This window comes from Rhinoraja longicauda, chromosome 28, assembly GCF_053455715.1.
Source record: "Rhinoraja longicauda isolate Sanriku21f chromosome 28, sRhiLon1.1, whole genome shotgun sequence".
Taxonomy (NCBI): Eukaryota; Metazoa; Chordata; class Chondrichthyes; order Rajiformes; family Arhynchobatidae; genus Rhinoraja; species Rhinoraja longicauda.
In genome coordinates this window covers 22,379,603-22,399,711 of record NC_135980.1, presented here as the reverse complement: position 1 = coordinate 22,399,711, position 20,109 = coordinate 22,379,603, and the positions used below count along the sequence as shown (strand labels likewise).

At 39.7% G+C, this 20,109-nt stretch overlaps 2 protein-coding genes across 10 annotated transcripts in view; one reads left to right on the top strand and one right to left on the bottom strand.

Moving 5' to 3' along the window:
• The window catches only part of dot1l (DOT1-like histone H3K79 methyltransferase), a 72,231-nt gene that overhangs the window by 43,900 nt on the left and 8,222 nt on the right, over positions 1–20,109 (top strand). For 4 of the 9 annotated variants that reach the window (XM_078424096.1, XM_078424100.1, XM_078424103.1 and 1 more), the window contains 12 exons: positions 269–360; positions 1,477–1,578; positions 3,224–3,361; positions 3,874–3,999; positions 6,539–7,023; positions 7,791–7,929; positions 12,195–12,347; positions 14,511–14,628; positions 15,289–15,923; positions 17,247–17,449; positions 18,091–18,170; positions 19,222–19,401. In XM_078424096.1, the coding sequence (XP_078280222.1) occupies positions 269–360; positions 1,477–1,578; positions 3,224–3,361; positions 3,874–3,999; positions 6,539–7,023; positions 7,791–7,929; positions 12,195–12,347; positions 14,511–14,628; positions 15,289–15,923; positions 17,247–17,449; positions 18,091–18,170; positions 19,222–19,401 (2,451 nt within the window). Of the gene's footprint in view, positions 1–268; positions 361–1,476; positions 1,579–3,223; positions 3,362–3,873; positions 4,000–6,538; positions 7,024–7,790; positions 7,930–12,194; positions 12,348–14,510; positions 14,629–15,288; positions 15,924–17,246; positions 17,450–18,090; positions 18,171–19,014; positions 19,190–19,221; positions 19,402–20,109 lie in introns of those variants that run through there. The other 5 variants (XM_078424097.1, XM_078424105.1, XM_078424098.1 and 2 more) reach the window with 4 other exon arrangements.
• Positions 12,255–20,109, bottom strand: part of plekhj1 (pleckstrin homology domain containing, family J member 1) — a 40,343-nt gene continuing 32,488 nt past the window's right edge. Inside the window, exon 7 of the mRNA XM_078424110.1 lies at positions 12,255–12,889. The gene's annotated coding sequence lies outside the window, so the exon portion shown is untranslated. The remainder of the gene's footprint in view (positions 12,890–20,109) is intronic.

The following is a 20,109-nucleotide window of genomic DNA, read 5'->3' as shown; positions in this document are numbered from 1 at the left end:
GGTTTTGTTGATCCTCTAGTGCCAGATATTTACTTAGCAACATTTCTTAATTTTAAGCTTGTATTTAAGTATTTTTTTAAAAACTACTTCGTACAGCAACAGGAAATGTTTCACCAAAATGCCCACTTGGATTTAAGTTCAAAAGGCTGTTTAAAGTTTTGAAAATGTCTCTTTAATAAGTTTTATTCATTTCCCTGCTTGATTGAAGGAATGTGATCATTTAAATGAATTATATATTGATATAATAACTAGTATTGGTCAAATCTAGAGTCTTTCAGGTTGCAGTATCTGCAGTTCATGGCATATATGAAGACACCTCAGTATAAGACAAATTTGCAGCAGTTGCTGGACCAGGAAAAGGTATATATTTTCATTCAATTGTAAAATAACAGTAAATCTTTAATGTTTCAAAAAGATATGGAAGATGTAATGGACTAAAGATTGTGCAGGCTTAACTTGGGAGTAATGATTTAGATGTACAGGCACCAAGGTTAGCATTATTTCAACATCTTGGCAAAAGTGAGCTTTGACGTAAAGTGTAGTCCCGTTTCCCTTGCAGCTGTAGGACTGGGACTAAATACCAAAGACAACCTACCCATTCATGACGCAATATTCTCCGATGCGCGAGCCTTTGGCTTGAAACAGCCAAAGCCTCTGGCTTGAAGCAGCAACAAAATACCTTGACAGATGTCCAGTGAGCCAGCTGCAGGCTGATGCTGCTGTGAAACCTGTCTGACATTGTTTCTTGAGCATTGCTGATTTTCAAACGGGCTGCTAAAAGGCAATGAATGAATTGTAAATTATCGTACATTATTGCACATTTAAAAAAACTCCCAAATATTGGCCCAATGCAAGCACCTCCACTGCTCATCTAATTTATCTCTCATTCTCACATGTCTGCATATTATTTACCCTTTCTCTGCTTCCACACCCACACTTCCCCCAGCTCTCTGTTTAGAAATTAGTTGTTATCTCCCTCTGTACCCGATTCATTCCATTTACTGTTTTTCCAATTTTTGTACTATGATATTTTGATTTTTTTTCTTAACTTGTTTTGGGAATAACATTCACAAAATGTGATGGGCTGCACCAAACAAAATTCCTACAAGGCATGCATGTCCCAATCTTTAATGCAGTTATCAGTGTATATATTGGAGTTTCTGTTGATGTAGAAGAATACAAAGACACATCAGGGGCAGGAGAATAAATAGTTTTGGGTTTGTCCAGTTGGCTTCTGAAGTGACAGACTTTATATTTGCAATACTAGTAGTAGTTGAATTTTTCTAACTAAAATCACTAGAAGTATTTTGGTATAATAATCTTTCACCTTAAAGGAAATTAGAATCGCCGCTGAGCTTTGAATGTGATCCAATTAGATCAAAGATTGATGCAATCCCTATTGTTTGACAAATTTCAGAACATACTATCCACGTAGGTAGCTGTAAACAAAAGGTAATAATCTTGTTTGGTTTGCAGTTAAAGAACATGCAGTTAACAGGAACAGCGCAGCAGCTGTTTAGACATTGTCAGACGCAAAAGGAAGAGGTCCGCCATCTTTTTCAGCAGAAACTTGAAGAGGTACAAATTATGTGGCTTCATCTATAGATTGTAAAATACTTGCTAAACCTTGCATTACCTTGAGGTTTCTTTTTATTACTGAATTATACAAATATGTTAACATTTCAAGTGGAAACCTTTGTAAAACTCATTAGCCTGTATCACTTGCACTGAACTTTAGTTGCTGTGTTTGTTTTGTATACACAATCTTGCTGTCACATAACGTTAAAAGGTGGTTATGAGTCTTATCCCCTGTATAAAGCTTTCATTCTGAATCCTTAGTATGCACTTAATATGTAAAATGACCTAATTGACAAGGTAGGATAGGGGAAGAGATCCTGTCGAGCTTCTCATAATGTAGGGCACATTATGTGAAAACATTGCTCAGAAATTCATTGCAGACAGCAGTTAGCAGGAAAGGCACTCGCTTGCCTTGTTACCTCACTGGCAATTGCCACGGATTGAGGAGACATTTTCTAACTGGCATCTGTTTCAGTGCGGCGCTCTCTGTGGAGGCTCTGAACAGGACAAGAAACTGTGAGGCACTTCAACCAAACGTTTTGAGGAATCTTCACTGAGATGTGCAGAGCCTTAACCAGGAGGTATAAACGATGTGCAAAAAGCAAAACAAAGATTGGAGAGCAGGCAGGGGAAAGGAGATGCTTTAAAAAAATTATATTTAGATCTCTAATTCCGATTTTCATTTGCAGATATGACAATTGTAAAGTTAAAATGAAGTATGAGAGTGATTAGGTGAAAACAAATGACCATGCTATTTTAAGGATCACAATCCCTAATGTACCGACTTTAGAATTACAACAGGCTTTAGTTCAAATTGAGAAACACCTGTATTAGTAGTATATAAACCTAGTCGAGACTGAAATTATTTTCTCATTCTCTTTCTGTTTTATTCCACTGAACCCATTTACAAGTTTAATTAACGTTAGGTTCCTTTAAGGCTATACCTTAAGGTGTTTGCATAGAATAATTAAAAGGAAGCCAGTGGGCACAATGTTCTCAGGTTTTATTTCAGTGGAGCTATAGAAATTTACCTAGATTTACTGAGTAAATAGATCTTCTCTCCTCAAATCCATCCCTTGACACTAGCTGTTTGATTTTCTAAATATTTAATTACCATGACGTGTTTCAAGACTACTAACTTTATAAATATTTCTAAGGTTTTTTTTTTGCCAAGCCTCTTTGGTCTTAGCTGCTTTCACTAAATGAAACTGCTAATTATTGCCTTAATTGCTACGATTTTAACATTTTCCTGATTTGTAAGGGTATCGGGGCTTATGGGGAGAAGGCAAGAGAATGGGGTTGAGAGATAAAAATAGATCAGCAATGATTGAATGGTGAAGTAGACTTGATGTGCCAAATGCTCCTATAACTTATGAAAATTAGATTTTAAATAATTTTAAGGTAGGTTGAACAAATACACTATTGTAAATCTTCACTATATTGTTTTAAATCCATTCACTAAATTGTATTTGGGTTTGGTTAGTCTTCTAATTTTTCTCGGGTTTTTAAATAATTTGAGGTTTTTGGTAAATAATTGAATACGGCTACAATGTGCTTGTGTATGAGCAGTAATGAATTGAGATAGAGCTGGCTCTGCTCAACAGCATTTTAACTGGACACTTAACACCTTGCGTTTTTCTTCCAGTTGGGTATAAAGGCCATGACGTTCAATGATCTACTCCAAGCACAGAAAGAGATTATTGCGCACAACAGGCAGCTAAAAGAACAGACAAAGCAGCTGGAAAAGGACAATGGTGACCTCAGGAAACAAAGTCTGCAACTGGTAATTATTTAATGGGTTTGGAGTGGGATGTAATTAAAAATAAACATGGCCTTTTTCAAAATTCAATGGCAGGTTGAGTGGCTTGATCTGTTGAATTGTAATTGGAAAGCAGGTGTTGTCATATCAGTTTTTATCAAAAATAAATTAATCGTACATAAAATAAATAAATTAATGGTTTTAAGAAAATAGTGTTATAGGGAATGCAATGAAAGATGCATTTTCTGTTCTGATTGTCAATGGAGTATTTATACTCTAATTTGGTTAATCGTGGTGCAGAGTAAGGGTTGAGGAAGAAAATAAAACATTGGTCTATTATCTTGTATGGTAAAGCAAGTTAATGATTTAACAGATATAAAAATTTGCTTTAAGTGGGCAACAATTTTAAGGGGAAAGTAATACAGCAGGGCAATGGACTTATATATTTAAGAGATAATGTAGTTTTTCAAACAAATGAATGTACTATGTGGGTGTGGGGCAGTTGATGAGCGTTTCATGTGGTTCATATTCTCCAGCTGAAAGCACGATGTGAAGAGCTGAATTTGGATTGGTCTTCACTGTCTTTGGACAACATGCTGAAGGAGAAACAAACCTTGAAGAGCCAGATCTCAGAAAAACAGAGGCACTGTTTGGAGCTTCAGGTAGGATAGCCTCAAGCTGTTCTGTTTATATATATTTTTTTTGCGGCGGGGGGGGGGGGGGAAATCAAGCAGTTTTTGCGGGGATGAATCCAAACTGAATCGCCTGATGGAAAATGGAGACACCATATGGCAATAATTTTTATTTAAAAAATATGAATTAATATTTTTAAAACAAAATAATCTTGCCTCAGGTTTATGGTTTTAAGAAAATGGTGTTGCGGGGAATACAATGAAAGATGCATCCGGCATGTGAGACGTTATCAGGCATGTAAGAAGGATGTTTACAGTGTTCTCAAATTTCAGTTTTGATGCATCTTCCAGAATAGTTCATTAATGGTTTGGTAGTAGACGGGCATTGATAACTAGGAGCTGTGATAGCCATTCCTATACTTCAACTTGACTTTGTATCATGTCTAACTAGGATGATATTGGTTGGTGAACATCTTTATTTCTACAAACTGGTTAAATCCAATGGGTTCTCCTGTCCACGTCAATGGTCCCACAAGCCATGTTTCTGAGTCTGTTCCTAACTCGACTGAGTTAATGAGCTTTTGTTATGGTCACAGTACAGACCCGGAGTCTGTGAATTCTTATCAATTTATGAACTCCTCCAACACCTGCCACTCACCTCCACCTCCACTCTCTTCTCGGGGAGACCCCCACAGGGAGAGCAAACAAAGAGCATTGAAGTTCGGGGGTGAGCCCAGGTCACTGGAGCCATGAGGCAGCAACTCTACACACTTGCGCAACTGTGGTTCCTTTAAGGCGAAGAACATACATACTTAATCACATAACAGTTAGTGCTCGAAGTTATCACAAAATGCTGGAGTAACTCAGCGGGTGAGGCAGCAACTCTGGAGGGAAGGAATGGGTGACGTTTCGGGTCGAGACCCTTCTTCAGACTGATGTCAGGGGGGGCGGGACAAAGAAAGGATATAGATGGAGACAGGAAGACGGTGGGAGAACTGGGAAGGGGGAGGGAAAGAGTGACAGAGGAGCTATCTAAAGTTAGAGAAGTCAATGTTCATACCGCTGGGCTGTAAGCTGCCCAAGCAAAATATGAGGTGCTGATCCTCCAATTTGCGGTGGGCCTCACTATAACACTGGAGGAGGCCCATGACAAAGGTCAGACTGGGAGTGGGAGGGGGAATTGAAGTGCTCAGCCACTGGGAGATCAGGTTGGTTAAGGCGGACTGAGCGAAGGTGTTGAGCGAAACGATCGCCGAGCCTGCGTTTGGTCTCGCTGATGTAGAGAAGTTGACATCTGAAACAGCGGATACAATAGACGAAGTTGGAGGAGGTGCAGGTGAACCTCTGCCTCACCTGGAAAGACTGTTTGGGTCCTTGGATGGAATCGAGGGGGGAGGTAAAGGGACAGGTGTTGCATCCCTTGCTGCCTGACCCGCTGAGTTACTCCCGCATTTTGTGATACCTTTGATTTGTACCAGCATCTGCAGTTATTTTCCTAATAGTTAGTGCTTCTCAGACGTTGGTTTGAAGGTACCGAGCGCACAGTTTTTTCCTCTTTTAAATAATTTTTGAAAATGAGCTATTTGTACTAATGTTTTGTGTTCCTGTAGTATGGCCTTGGGGAGCAATTATTTAAATTTTAATGTTGACGGGAGGACTTGTAACTAAAATCGTGAATCGTTTAATGCTACTTGAATATTCAGGGTAGAATATGAAATTTAATTTCATCTCTCCCTAATATTACATTTGGAACTGATGTTTAAACAGAGAACAGCAACTGTACAGTTGTTGGCAAAAATGTACAAAGGCACTTTACTGGAGTGTTGTCATCCAAAATCTAATGGCAAGCCGTACAATGAAAGCTGGAGCAGATGTTAAAAATCCTGTTTGAAGATGTTCTAGGAGTTATTAATGGAAGCGCAGTCAAGAGCTGGAATTGGAGAGGGAGTTTCAAAGGATGGATGGGGGACTTGCTTGTTTGAGGCATAGGCCTCGGGAGAAACAGATTTTTTTTTGTGGGTTACGGAGTACAATGAGAAATAAATGAAATTCCATTTAAGCATAGTTAAAAATTGCTTACTCTCACAGATTTAAAAAATAAACTCTAAGCTTATAACCATATTAGAATGTGCTCATTTTAATATGGCTATCAAACCTGTTAATATTAAATTTGTTACTTTTGTCATCTGTGACACACATTCTACTGATATAACAGGTTTTGATTCCATGGGTGTGGATTGGATTTAAACCCATATTTTAGGTTAAAAAGATAATTGTGTGAATAATTGAGTTTTGATTAAGTAACGTGAAATATTTAAAAATTGACAATCTGAAAATGAAATTTAAGTAAGGCTATGGGGAAGATAATAGTTCCCAAATTCCCATTGATGCTCATGTAATTTCCATTGTCATTTAATTTTTTTTTAGCGGAAACTTTGCATCCACTTATTTAGATTTTAAACTTAAAATTATGTTTACAGTTAAATTCAGAGAAACACAATAATGGATTATAGCTTTCTTTCCCCCCCCCCCCCCCTTTCTATTGTTCTCTTCCCTCTGACACCATTAGATAAGCATTGTGGAATTGGAGAAGTGTCAACGACAGCAAGAATTAATACAGCTTAAATCTTACATGCCATCAGATGATGTATCCCTTCAGTTACGTCACAAAAACAAGAATTATGAAATGGATGCCGAAAGAAACAGATTTCAACTTGAAGTTGAATGTCCTAAAATTCCAATGGGAAGTATGAATGGTTTGAGCCCCGAACTCTCTATTAATGGAAGTGCAACTCCTTTTGAAATTCACAGTTCTTTAAGCCGACCTTCTTCCAAATCACAGAATGTATACAACACTGTGTTTCCAGACCAGGAAAATGGACTGTGCATGCCAAATCTTATGAGCAAACACAAATTGGACCGATCGTTGAGTCATTCTCTTCCTGACTATACCAGATTCTCGCCAGCCAAAATAGCACTTCGCCGACATCTGAATCAGGATCACACAGGAGGGGGAAAGCTTGCACATGAAGCACAGCTGACCTGTGCCCAGAGGTTAGTGACAAGTGAAGAGTGAATCAGATCTGCAGTGGTGGTTTGTTAGCACTACCCAAAATGCAAGAGGAAAATTCTGCCCCCTTGTGGATTTAAGTATTGCTTAGCTGTTTATTAAATAAATCTTCACTCTTGCATTTATTAAAATCAGTCTACAATTAGAACAGTGCTTAATGTTGTAATCCATCTTCCATCTGCACTTTTAATGATTTAACCAAATCTAAGATCATTGAGATTTTTAAAAATTGGACTTCTACACGATTTTGACAGGATGAATGTGCAAAAGTGTATAAATTTATCGAAAATAAAAAAATGTGATGACTAAACTCTTAAAATAAACTAAATTTGTTTTAGTCATGACTGTATCCAAAACGCTTGAATTTTAGAAGATAAATGGCATTTTAATGTGCCTGAGTGCATGACAACCCTATCACGTTGTATCGGGTATTTTCAAAGAATTTAATTCACAGAATCTCTCAAACATTTCTGTGATACACAATTCTGCAACAGAAAGATACTAAACTTGATCAATGGAGGAGAAATGCCAAGAAACTACTGGTAAATCTCCAAGCAACTGTATGGCAAGATCGTAGTTTGGAATGCTTGCGATTCAGAAAGCTTTTAATCGTAGGAAATTTACAATACATTCTTAACCTTACTTTTGCGGATTAAGGGTGCCAAATAGAACAATTTGTTACTTTTTAAGTGCATAGTTGTGCAGTCAGTTTCATTGTTATATTGAAGTGCAACAACCTCGTGCATTGCAGGTTTGAAAACCTGAGAGAAACTGGCCTTCCTCATCCGAACACAGGACTTCCTAATGGTGTTCAGCATGGATCCAGTGAGCAGCTACAACCATCGTCACCAACAATCCAGCAGATGGCATGTGAGAAAAGCATCGAGAAGGTATTATTATGTTGGAGATTTACGAGATAAACACAACGTGGCATTATTCACAATAGCTGAATGATTCCCAATCATGTCACCCACTCTTCATTTGCATTCATTCACTTGTCTGCCTCGGCAGAGTGGCGTATTTTATAGTTCACAACACACGAAAAATCCGTTCAAAATGTAAGGAGGGAAGACCCGGCTTGACTTCAATTATACAATGTGTCACTGCATGCAAAACCATGATACTTAAGATTTTTCTTTAAAAAAAAGTAAATACTCAGCCATTGCTTTGTGAATAGCCAATGTCGTCATTATCTCTAACACAAGCATGTGTTAGGTTTAGTTTTGTATTTAGTCTAGTCTATTATTGTCCCATGTACAACAGAACAGTGAAAAGCTTTTTTGGTTGCGTGATATAAGGACCGTGTAGAAACATAGAAAATAGGTGCAGGAGTAGGCCATTCGGCCCTTCGAGCCTGCACCGCCATTCAATATGATCATGGCTGATCATCCAGCTCAGTAACCTGTACCTGCCTTCTCTCCATACCCCCTGATCCCTTTAGCCACAAGGGCCACATCTAACTCCCTCTTAAATATAGCCAATGAACTGGCCTCAACTACCTTCTGTGGCAGAGAATTCCACAGACTCACCACTCTCTGTGTGAAGAAATGTTTTCTCATCTCAGTCCTAAAAGACTTCCCCCTTATCCTTAAGCTGTGACCCCTGGTTCTGGACTTCCCCAACATCGGGAACAATCTTCCCGCATCTAGCCTCTCCAACCCCTTAAGAATTTTATATGTTTCAATAAGATCCCCCCCTCAGTCTTCTAAATTCCAGCGAGTATAAGCCTAGTCTATCCAGTCTTTCTTCATATGAAAGTCCTGCCATTCCAGGGATCAATCTGGTAAACCTTCTCTGTACTCCCTCTAAGGCTAGAATGTCTTTCCTCAGATTAGGAGACCAAAACTGTACACAATACTCCAGGTGCGGTCTCACCAAGGCCCTGTACAACTGCAGCAGAACCTCCCTGCTCCTATACTCAAATCCTCTTGCTATGAATGCCAACATACCATTCGCTTTCTTCACTGCCTGCTGCACCTGCACGCTTGCTTTCAATGACTGGTGCACTATGACACCCAGGTCACGTTGCATCTCCCCTTTTCCTAATTGGCACCATTCAGGTAATACTCTGCTTTCCTGTTCTTGCCGCCAAAGTGGATAACCTCACATTTATCCACATTATATTGCATCTGCCATGCATTTGCCCACTCTCCTAATGTATCCAAGTCACTCTGCAGCCTCCTAGAATCCTCGCAGCTAACACTGCCACCCAGCTTCGTGTCATCCGCAAACTTAGAGATATTGCATTCAATTCCCTCGTCCAAATCATTAATATATATTGGAAATAATTGGGGTCCCAGCACTGAGCCTTGCGGTACCCCACTAGTCACTGCCTGTCATTCCGAAAAGGACTCGTTTATTCCTACTCTTTGCTTCCTGTCCGCCAACCAATTCTCTATCCACCTCAACACTGAACCCCCAATACCGTGTGCTTTAAGTTTGTACCCCAATCTCCTATGTGGGACCTTGTCGAAGGCCTTCTGAAAGTCCAGATATAACAAGTGTAGGTGATACCAACGCCATGAATCTTTTAAGGATGCACGTTATTACTTTTTGATCTGGCCTCAATCTCCAGTTCTTTTATTCACTTTGAAATAGCGGAGTAAAATTCCTGTCGGTTCATGATAAATCAAGAAACTTCCTCTTGTCGCGAAAGCAACTGTATGCTTTGTATAAGTTTGCATTGTTTTTTTAAATGGATTACTAGGAATCCAGAACCACTGTCTCTTTAATAAACTGCTATGGGCAGTGGGGAATCCACAAACCGTGACAAATCTGACAGCTTTTTGCTGACCTATATTGTGCTTGCTCTGAACACTGCAGTAAATAAACACACCCTCGAAATGCCCCTGACGCACTCTGACAGCTGAATAGCTAGGGCTGGGTTTTGGCAGCTGTTAAAGTTCAGTCAGAAATTTAAAAGCTTTTAAAATTGATCTAAATAAAATATTAAAGTAAAATACATGACTAAAACATTTGCCAATAATTAAAAGCATGAAGGTGCAATGATTAAATAAAGGAACATGCTCCCTTTTCCCTCCTAAACCCTTGCCCTGCCATCTCTATTGAAATTGAGCGATCCTGTTTACTTATTTATTTTCTTTCTCGGCATAATGCTGTCAGAAGTCTCAAGAGTAGGTAGGTCCTGCTAGATTCGTATGTCTTTACAAATCTGTCAACAAGTGGCAGTGGATGCCAAGGACTTCAATGTCAACAGTTGAAAGTGAACTGCTGATCCAGCCTGTCATTTTTAGTGTATTGAAATACCTTTTCAATGGCTTTTGTAACTTTTCTATTGCATAGTAAGTTACCTGAGAACAGGAAATCCTGTCAGGGTTAGCATTGTCTCATTTTGGCTTGAGAAATTTATTGGCACAATGAAGGTGTCCCGGTGATGTGTCCAGTGGAGTTGAATGGTGCGTCAACATCTGTTCAGGAAGAGTCTATAGGTATGGCCTTATCTCCTAGCTGAGCTATGTGAATCTTGGAAGATTTGCACTGAAAAAACCTAACCTAGACCCCACCTTGCCTAGCAACTACAGACCCATTTCCAAACTGCCATTCCTGTCAAAAGTCCTTGAAAAGGCAATCCTAAACCAATTAGTGCCCTACCTGCACCAAAACACCATCCTGGAAAGTTTCCAGTCAGGTTTCAGAGCCCACCACAGCACAGAGTCTGCCTTGTTGAAGGTACACAACGACCTGATTCTCGCCATCGACACCGGCGACTGTGCAATCCTGCTCCTTCTCGACCTCAGCGCAGCGTTCGATACAGTGGACCACACCATCCTTATTGACCGTCTCCGGTACGCGGTTGGCATTGATGTCACTGCCCTGAGCTGGTTCGCTTTGTACCTCAAAGATAGGAGTTTCGCCATCAACATAGGCAGTTATTCCTCTGCTCCAGCTAGCCTCTCCTGCGGAGTTCCACAAGGCTCCATCCTAGGCCCCATTCTCTTCTCTCTATACATGCTCCCCCTTGGCCAAATCATTCAAAGGCACGGCATTTCTTTCCACTGCTATGCCGATGACACTCAGCTTTACCTCCCCCTGAAACCCAACAACCAGTCAAATTTAAACAGCCTCTTACACTGCCTTGAGGACATAAAATGTTGGATGGCACAGAACTTCCTCCAATTAAATGAGAGCAAGTCTGAGATCATCCTATTCGCCCCCCCCCCCGACTCCATCAAATTGATAACAGGCAGTCTTGGAAGTGTATCCTGCCTAGTCAAACCGCATGTCAAAAACCTCGGCATGATATTTGACTCTGCATTAAAATTTGATAAGCAAGTCAACACTGTGGTAAAAGCCAGCTTCTTCCAACTTCGAACCATAGCTAAAATCAAACCTTTCCTCCAATTCGACGACACAGAAAAAATTATTCACGCTTTCATTTCCTCCCGCCTAGACTACTGCAACTCCCTATACACTGGGATCAGCCAATCTTCCCTGTCCCGCCTGCAACTGGTCCAAAACGCCGCAGCGAGACTCCTGACGGGTACCCGTAAAAGGGACCACATCACCCCGATTCTGGCCTCTCTCCACTGGCTCCCTGTACGGTACAGAATCAATTTCAAGCTCCTCCTATTCACGTATAAAGCCCTAAATGGACACTCCCCCCCCTACATCAAAAATCTTCTAACCCCCCTCTCTAACTCCAGGTCCCTCAGGTCGGCCGACTTGGGGCTACTCACTATCCCGCGGTCTAGGCTTAAGCTCAGGGGTGACCGCGCTTTTGCGGTTGCAGCTCCTAGACTGTGGAACAGCATCCCTCTCCCCATCAGAACAGCCCCCTCCTTCGACTCCTTTAAGTCCAGGCTCAAAACCTATTTCTACTCCCTAGCGTTTGAGGCTCATTGAGGAGGCGCTGTGAACTGTTTACGTGCTACTGTATGTTTCATTTTTTTTCCCATTGGAACCTAATCAGATGTACAGCACTTTGGTCAACGTGGGTTGTTTTTAAATGTGCTATACAAATAAAATTGACTTGACTTGACTTGACTTGACTATTATCAATGAGTGTTACTTCAAATGACGCTGACACAATTCAGTGCCATCAACCTAATCTCAATTTCTACAAGGTTGCATTAATTTTACTTTCTAACGCGTTGTACTGTATTATAACATGTTTATTTTTTTTATTTCCCCACAGCTTTCGAAAGAGTTTAACAAAAGTCCAGTTAATAATTCAGAAACCATAACCAGCCTACCAATCAGTATTCCATTGAGCACTGTTCAACCAAACAAATTGCCTGTTAGCATTCCTTTGGCCAGTGTAGTTCTACCAGTTCGTGCTGAGAAAGCGGTGAGTAACATTTTATCAAAACGCTACATTTCATAAGAAATTTAAATTTGTTTAGCACTTTTTGGATAATAATATTCCCATGTCTTTGCTAATCTTACCAGTTTGGTGCCCTGCTTAAGTTTGGAGAGATCATGAATCAGTAGCCGTAATACCACTCTCCTATTTAATCATGTCTCTCCATGAATCTCATCCATCCTTTTCATTTTACATTACTAAATGCCCAGTTAAACTTCCACGGAAACATCGCATACAAACCTGAACTCCCGCGAACGACTGCCCTCTGTTTTGACTTGGTCATTCTGATGTGCTGTCGTGGTTTGCTTTGCTGGTTTGAAGTTGCCCATGCCGCTGCTTTCATTAGCCCTTCCACATTCTCGCTTTAGCCCTTCCACCTCTGCCCTTATCTCACTTGTGTTTTCTTTTTGATGATGCCGCTTATGAGCCTGTTGATTTGATTTGTTCTGATAACTCAATAACCTGGTGTCGATTGCAGTGTTACCGCCAGCATTCTGGCCCACTGTTTGGATCACAATTTTCTGTACCTGCAGTGTCACAAAAAAAACAATGACAGCTACTTCAAAGAACATGCGATTTTAACCCAGTAATGACCAGCATCTTCTCCATGTATTTTCTCATTTGCACATTTCCTTCAAATCTTTGGCAATTTATCAATTCAATAGACAATAGACAATAGGTGCAGGAGTAGGCCATTCAGCCCTTCGAGCCAGCACCGCCATTCAATGCGATCATGGCTGATCACTCTCAATCAGTACCCCGTTCCTGCCTTCTCCCCATACCCCCTCACTCCGCTATCCTTAAGAGCTCTATCCAGCTCTCTCTTGAAAGCATCCAACGAACTGGCCCCCACTGCCTTCTGAGGCAGAGAATTCCACACCTTCACCACTCTCTGACTGAAAAAGTTCTTCCTCATCTCCGTTCTAAATGGCCTACCCCTTATTCTTAAACTGTGGCCCCTTGTTCTGGACTCCCCCAACATTGGGAACATGTTTCCTGCCTCCAATGTGTCCAATCCCCTAATTATCTTGTATGTTTCAATAAGATCCCCCCTCATCCTTCTATATTCCAGTGTATACAAGCCTAATTGCTCCAGCCTTTCAACATACGACAGTCCCGCCATTCCGGGAATTAACCTAGTGAACCTTTAATTCATTAAACGGTATGATAATTTAATTCACAAACGGCTTGATCACCATTCCAGCCATAGTTCCATCTGCAGACCTGTGCTTCGTCCTCCTCCTGGATTGCATTCCTGACCTCAAATGAGAAAACCTGCCCGTTTTCCTTCCATTATGTTGTTTGCACTGTCATGAGATTCCCTAATGAGCATATGTGCATTGCAATAGAGTATTATTTAATGTAGTAAAAATGTATATGTACTTGACAATGTATGGGGTACCTGATGGATGTATATAAAATTATGAGAAGCATATAGAGTGTAGACAGTCAGAACCATTTTCTCAGGATGTAAATATCATGGGCTAGAGGGTATAGTTTGAGGGTGAGGAGGACACAGCTTTGAGGGTGAGGGGGACACAGCTTTTAAAGGAGATATGATACTCTCCACATCCACTCTCTCTCCAAACGTTTCACTATCTGGTACGGTACAATGGGGGTCCCCCCTCATTCTTCTAAACTCCAGCGAGTACAGGCCCAGTGCTGACAAACACTCATCATATGTTAACCCATTCATTCCTGGGATCATTCTTGTAAACCTCCTCTGGACCCTCTCCAGAGCCAGCGCATCCTTCCTCAGTATAATAGGAGTAGAATTAAAGCTGCATTGCTATGGCTTGGCAATTATATCTATATTAATAAAGCTGCAAGAAGGAGTCCAGAAAATTAATCCTCGTAACAGGCCTTAGTGACAAAAATTGTAAACCACTGTTGAAATATACTATGCAAAACTGATGCAAATATATCGGACTCTACCAGTCTATTGAACAACAAGGGAGTTGTTTTTCCAGGCTGCTGTTAATACTTAATTCATTTTTTCAGAGTCAAAATTTGTGTGAAGCACTATGTAATAGTTTTTGTACGTTTGATCGTCTCATGTATGTTGTTTTAAATACCGAGCAAGAAATAATATCAAAACTATGGTTTTACTGCTTTGAGCTAATTAAATTGGCATGCTTTCTTTTATAGAGAAACACACCTAGTCCTATTCATGTTTCAAATCGTGACTTTTCGATACTTGACAAACAATATGGTGCTAATTATGGAAATGCAGCTGCAAACAAACCACAGTCTTTGGCTACCTCAGGTAGTGTTTCTTTTCCATTTGTTATCTAATTATCCTGTATGATAATGCAATTGATACAATTAACAGGAGATGCAAGGAACTGTAAATATTGGTTTACAAAGAAAGAGACAAAGTGCTGGTGTATCTCAGCTGGTCAGGCAGCATCTCTGGAGAACATGGATAGGTGACCTTTCGGGTTGGGAACCTTCAGACTTCGATGAATACTTTGGTCAGATCTTAAAATCTTAATTTGTCTCTATAATAATGTAAATGTTCCACAATTTTTTAGTTTGATGCTGGGCAGAAGGATATTAAAGATTACACTTATCAAAATCAAATTAATGATAGTTATCTAATGTGTTTAATATTTAATACAAATATGCTAGTAATGATGGATATGGAACATGTACAGGCAGGTGAGATTAATTAATCTTTGCATCATGTTCAGCACAGCATTGTGGGCCTAAGGGCCTGTTCCTGTGCTATCCTGTTCTATATTCCGTAAAATTTCAAGCACTTCCAGTTCACTGAATGAATGTAAAAATTGCATTACTTTAATTTTGAATGAAAAATGCTGCTGAGATTTTGTGAAGCTTTTTTACTTTAAATTTTCTTGAGTGCTTATGTACCAAGTAGCACAAGGTATTATTCTCAAAACTGGGATTGTTTTTCGTTTGGTAGGTTTTTGTTACTCAGCTGGTTCTGTGACAGTCAATGGACTCCATTCTGGTTCTTCCATCCAGTCAACACCGAATAGTCACAACAAGACATTGGAAGAATCTGATTCCACCAGCGTAGGTATCCTTGCCAACAGTTCTGCCTTGCAGAGTACAAACTTGCCGCATCCAACAATGCAGCTGATGCAGCCTCGGAGCTCTGAACACAACTGTCCAGCTTCGCAGCATTCAGCCAGCCCTAGGCTCCCCAGCTGTCAAAACCCACCAGCCAGTTCACCGAATATTGGTGGGGTTTTACAGTATGCAGACACACAAAAGGCCTTCTCGGAGGTAATGAATAAAGATTTACCATCGGACCAAGGTGCCTCTGATCAAGAGAACGAATCTAAACGAAGAATAATATTTTCCACTGCAAATGGTGGAAATATAAAACAGCCTGTTTTAAATAAACAGGCTTCAATTCCATTAGCCATCAAGTTGGAAACTGGACAGCCAATGTCTCAAGAAGGCAAAAAGAAGGGCAGAAGAAAACGTTCTTCCATGACTTCCAATTTGAATGCAGGCAGTTCTCCTAAACGGAAATCCCTGCTTGCTTCTCTAGGTCTATCTTCAGGATCTCCTTTGAATATAAATTCAATGGTAGGTGGTTTGATTTACTTGTGTTCTACTGATAAATTTGGAAGAGGACTGTTGACATCCAAACCTATTTTGAATGAACATAGATATTGCCACAAAGTAAGAAAAAATCCTGAAGGCGGCACAGTGGCACAACTGGCAGAGCTGCTGCTTCATGGCGCCAGAAACCTGTGTTCTATCCTGATCTTGGGTGCTGTCTGTGTAGAGTTTGTATGTTCTCCTTGCGATCGCGTGGCTTTCCTCCAGGTGCTTCGGTTTCCTCCCACATCCCAAAGACGTGTGGATTTGTAGATTCATTGGTCTCTGTAAATTGCCCCTTGTGTGTAGGGAGTGGATGCAAAGGTAGGATAACTTAGAACAACTGTGAACGGGTGATTGATGGTCGGCATGGATCGGTGAGCCGAAGAGCTTATTACAATCAATCAGTAACTTCTTAACAGATGGCCATCTATGAATGCAGACACAGATGTTGACGTGACTTTGAATGGTCTATGAATCATAGACTAAAGTTTGGAAAAGATGGTAATTGAAATATTGTCTTTTAAAGAATTATTTGAATGTCCATTGGGGCAAATCTTGTTAGCTGGAGTTAGCAACTCCAATTTGAATAGCAGGCATTCCACCTTCTAAACTTCAATAAAGCTGGAACTTGCCCGTAGGGTCGCTTTGTAAAAGTTCAAGACCTAATGCAGTTATCAATCCACTGCTGGACATCAAATGAAATTCACTGGCAAAGTCCCAGCCAGTTGGAATTCCCAGCATTCTAATTCCATGACTGAGAAGAGTGATCTTTGTAGAGGACCTTTAATGGCAATGTTCTTGCAATAAAGTTTCTGTTGCTGCCTTTGTTCTGGGGCTAGCCTGATATCATTATTCTCATTGATCAAGTAGAAATACTAGTTCTGGGTCTAGTTACCTGATAGTTGTGGTTTATGACATAGAGACCAGCTTATATCCCCTGTCTCTCCATGTGTGGATGGCAAAAATCACTAATAAGACCCCCTAAATGTATGCCAGCATACAGATCAAGAGGTCATAGAAGTGTTGTAGCTAAATCTAGTAAATATACCTAATTAAGACCATTTTGTTTATTGTTCCAAAGTATAAAAGATTATTAACAGACTTGTACATAGAATGGATGTAAAACTGCCTGACAACAGCAGAATTTGTTTTTTAGCAGCCTTCGGGAATGTTTTGATATTTTTTCATGATAGTTCTCTGAGTTGACCACTTTAATAATTAATTACACACCCAGAAGTAATCTACTCGCAAAGGCAGGAAGCAACCAACGTTACAAAATGGAATTAATTTTTCTTTGCAATTTAGGTCAATAATATCAATCAACCTCTGGAAATAACAGCAATTTCATCACCAGAAACGTCAGTGAAAAGCTCTCCAGTTCCACATCAGGATAATGAAGGACCTCCAAACTTGAAAAAGAAGAAAATGTTTGCATCTAATGGTGTTCATTATTCACCACTTACTTCTGATGAAGAACAAGAGGAGGAAAATCAACAAATTAATGGAAGGTGGGGCTGTTTCTTCCAGGTTTCATGCATTCATAACTTTCAAATAATCCACCTAGGGTCATCCATACAACTGAAGTTGATTAATTGCCCTGAAGTGCAATGCAATAACAATTATATAATCACCTCTGTGGTTTTGAGTCAAAAGAATTACAATGAAATTTGTTGCAAAAGAATGGAGCTGAGAAACTAAAGGAAATGGTGACATCTGAATTTATCAGTTGTGGTCACTGGTCTTCTGATCCTCCATCCACTGATCTATTTTAAAAATTAGTTATAAGTGATAAAGAGGGATGGTTTGAATTTTAATATAATGGGACAAATTTGCAATAATTACAATAGGTTGGTTTGCAATGAATAAGAAAATGGTGTTGCATATTGGACCGTGTATAACCTTTAAAATCAGCTACCTCTTAAAATTCTAGTCCATTAACATCTATGTATGCTTAACTTCTGGCATCACGGAAGAGCAGGTAAGTGTTTAATTACGTATTTCATTTTTCATTGCGTTTAACTTTATTTTAATGTTTAATCTATTGTGAATTTTTAAAAATGTCTTGATTATCAGATGGATCAGTATCTGCATAGTCACGAAGGTAATCATCAACACACTTTGTAAAGATACATTTTGTCTTGTTTTCAAGGATTGAAAGAAAAATAACTCAATGCACTGTGTCGATCGAGAGTAAAGAAATTACATCTGTTTCTGGAGAAGGCGACTCAGGTAAATGGAGTTTGTGAAATCATACTAAAAAGACCCTTTTTAGCTGAAAGTTTTATAAATTATCTCTCTGTGTCACATATTTCCCAAATTCCATAGTCAACATAGATAACATATATTGTGAAACACATTATTTTTGAATTACTGATGAACCTTTTACACTTCCCATGCTTGCCTTTTAGTTTACTTTATCATCATGATGTGTACTGAGGTACAGTGAAATGCTTTTTGTTACATGCTATCCAGTCAAAGAAAAGACTACAGGTGCTCCTCAGCTTACGATGGGGTTCTGTTCCGAGAACCCATCGGAAACCGAAAATATCGTAAGTCGAAAAGCATTTAATACACGCGATCACGTGGCCGGACGCGAGCTGCGGCAAGCTGCCGTTTGCACCATCGCAAAGTCAAAATATCGCAAGTCGAAGCATCGTAAGCCGGGGAGCATCTGTATACATTATAATAAAGCCATCCACAATGTACAGATAAAGAATAAGGGGTACAACATTTAGTGCAAGATAAAGTCTGATTAAAGATAGTTCAAAGGTTTCCAATGAATAGATGGGAGGTCAGGACCACACTCTTGCTGGTGAGAGTACTATTCAGTTGCCTGATAACAGCTGGGAAGAAACTCCCTGAATCTGGAGTTATGAATTTTCAAACTTCCTTACCTCTTGCCAGATGGGAGAGGGGAGAAGAGGGAATACAAGACTGATTAGGGAAGGTGAGAGATGTGAATGTCCATGCTTTGTTTTTTCTTGAATAGCTGACTGAAGCAATATTCATCTTGTGAGCCACAATTTTTGTTTTCAATCCTGTTGTTTTCTGAGTATTGAACTTTTTTTTGCAGGCTTCAGATGTTTAATGTTACAAGTGTGACCTGTGATTCGAATTGTGAAATGGTTCAATTATCCTGGTGTATCAAAGCACTGCAAATCATCTTTAGAAATCTACAAATAAATAACTAATTCTTACCTTAAAAATGTAACTGTCAATTGTTTCTTTCACATCCAGTTTATTGAACTGATCATGTTTTTGGTTTAAAATTTCTTTTTAGTTGGAAGTTTAACAATACGAAAGCAAGGACTCAGTTGCAGTAGTACAGACAACAACAGTAAATGGAAATCCACTTTTTCTCCAATATCTGATACCAATTTGACCAAGAGCTCTGACAATGGATCACAGACAGCATCTGCTTTATGCCAAGCCTCTCCTTTTGGCACCAGGCCTATTACAGGTGACCTTTCCATTAGTAATTTTAAAATGGTTTCTCTTGAGGGGGTGCATATCGAAACTCAATCTCACTGGAGAAAAATGGCCGTCATGCACTCGTCTGCCACTTTTAATTATAATTCTGGATGATCTGCACTTCAATTTACGGAGGAATAATCTGTGGACTTAATTTGCCCATAAGGTTCCAGAGAAGGGTCTAAGTTTTAAGGTGTTGTACCGACTGTCTAGAAACAAAACGGACTGTAAAAATGACTCGAATCGGTCCTCAAACAAGATGCCAAATATGTTGGCTGGAGCAAGGGGAGATGAGTTGAGCAAACAAGGGGCCAAATGTAAAGAAAATTTATGGGAATATATCTTTGGGAGGCCATTTGGAGAAGAGTACATTGCTTCATAATATAAATATGAACAAATCATATGATGGGAAATAAAAGCAGGCAAAATTCCTTCTCTGTGTCCAAACAGAAGAAAAATCTAGTGGTAAAATGTACCAACTACTGTTTATACATCAACCACTCCATGGATATCCATGCACTGTGCTGAAAAGTAGTTCATATCTCTTTCCAATGATTTCTCCTCCATCAAGAAGAGTATTAATTGGCAAAAGTTTGCCAGCTGCTGTTTCATGCAGCAGAGACCACAGCAATTCGTGCAGTGCTCAGTTACATTTGCAAACTCTGCCAGTTCTATTTTTGGCCAGCTTACAGCGATC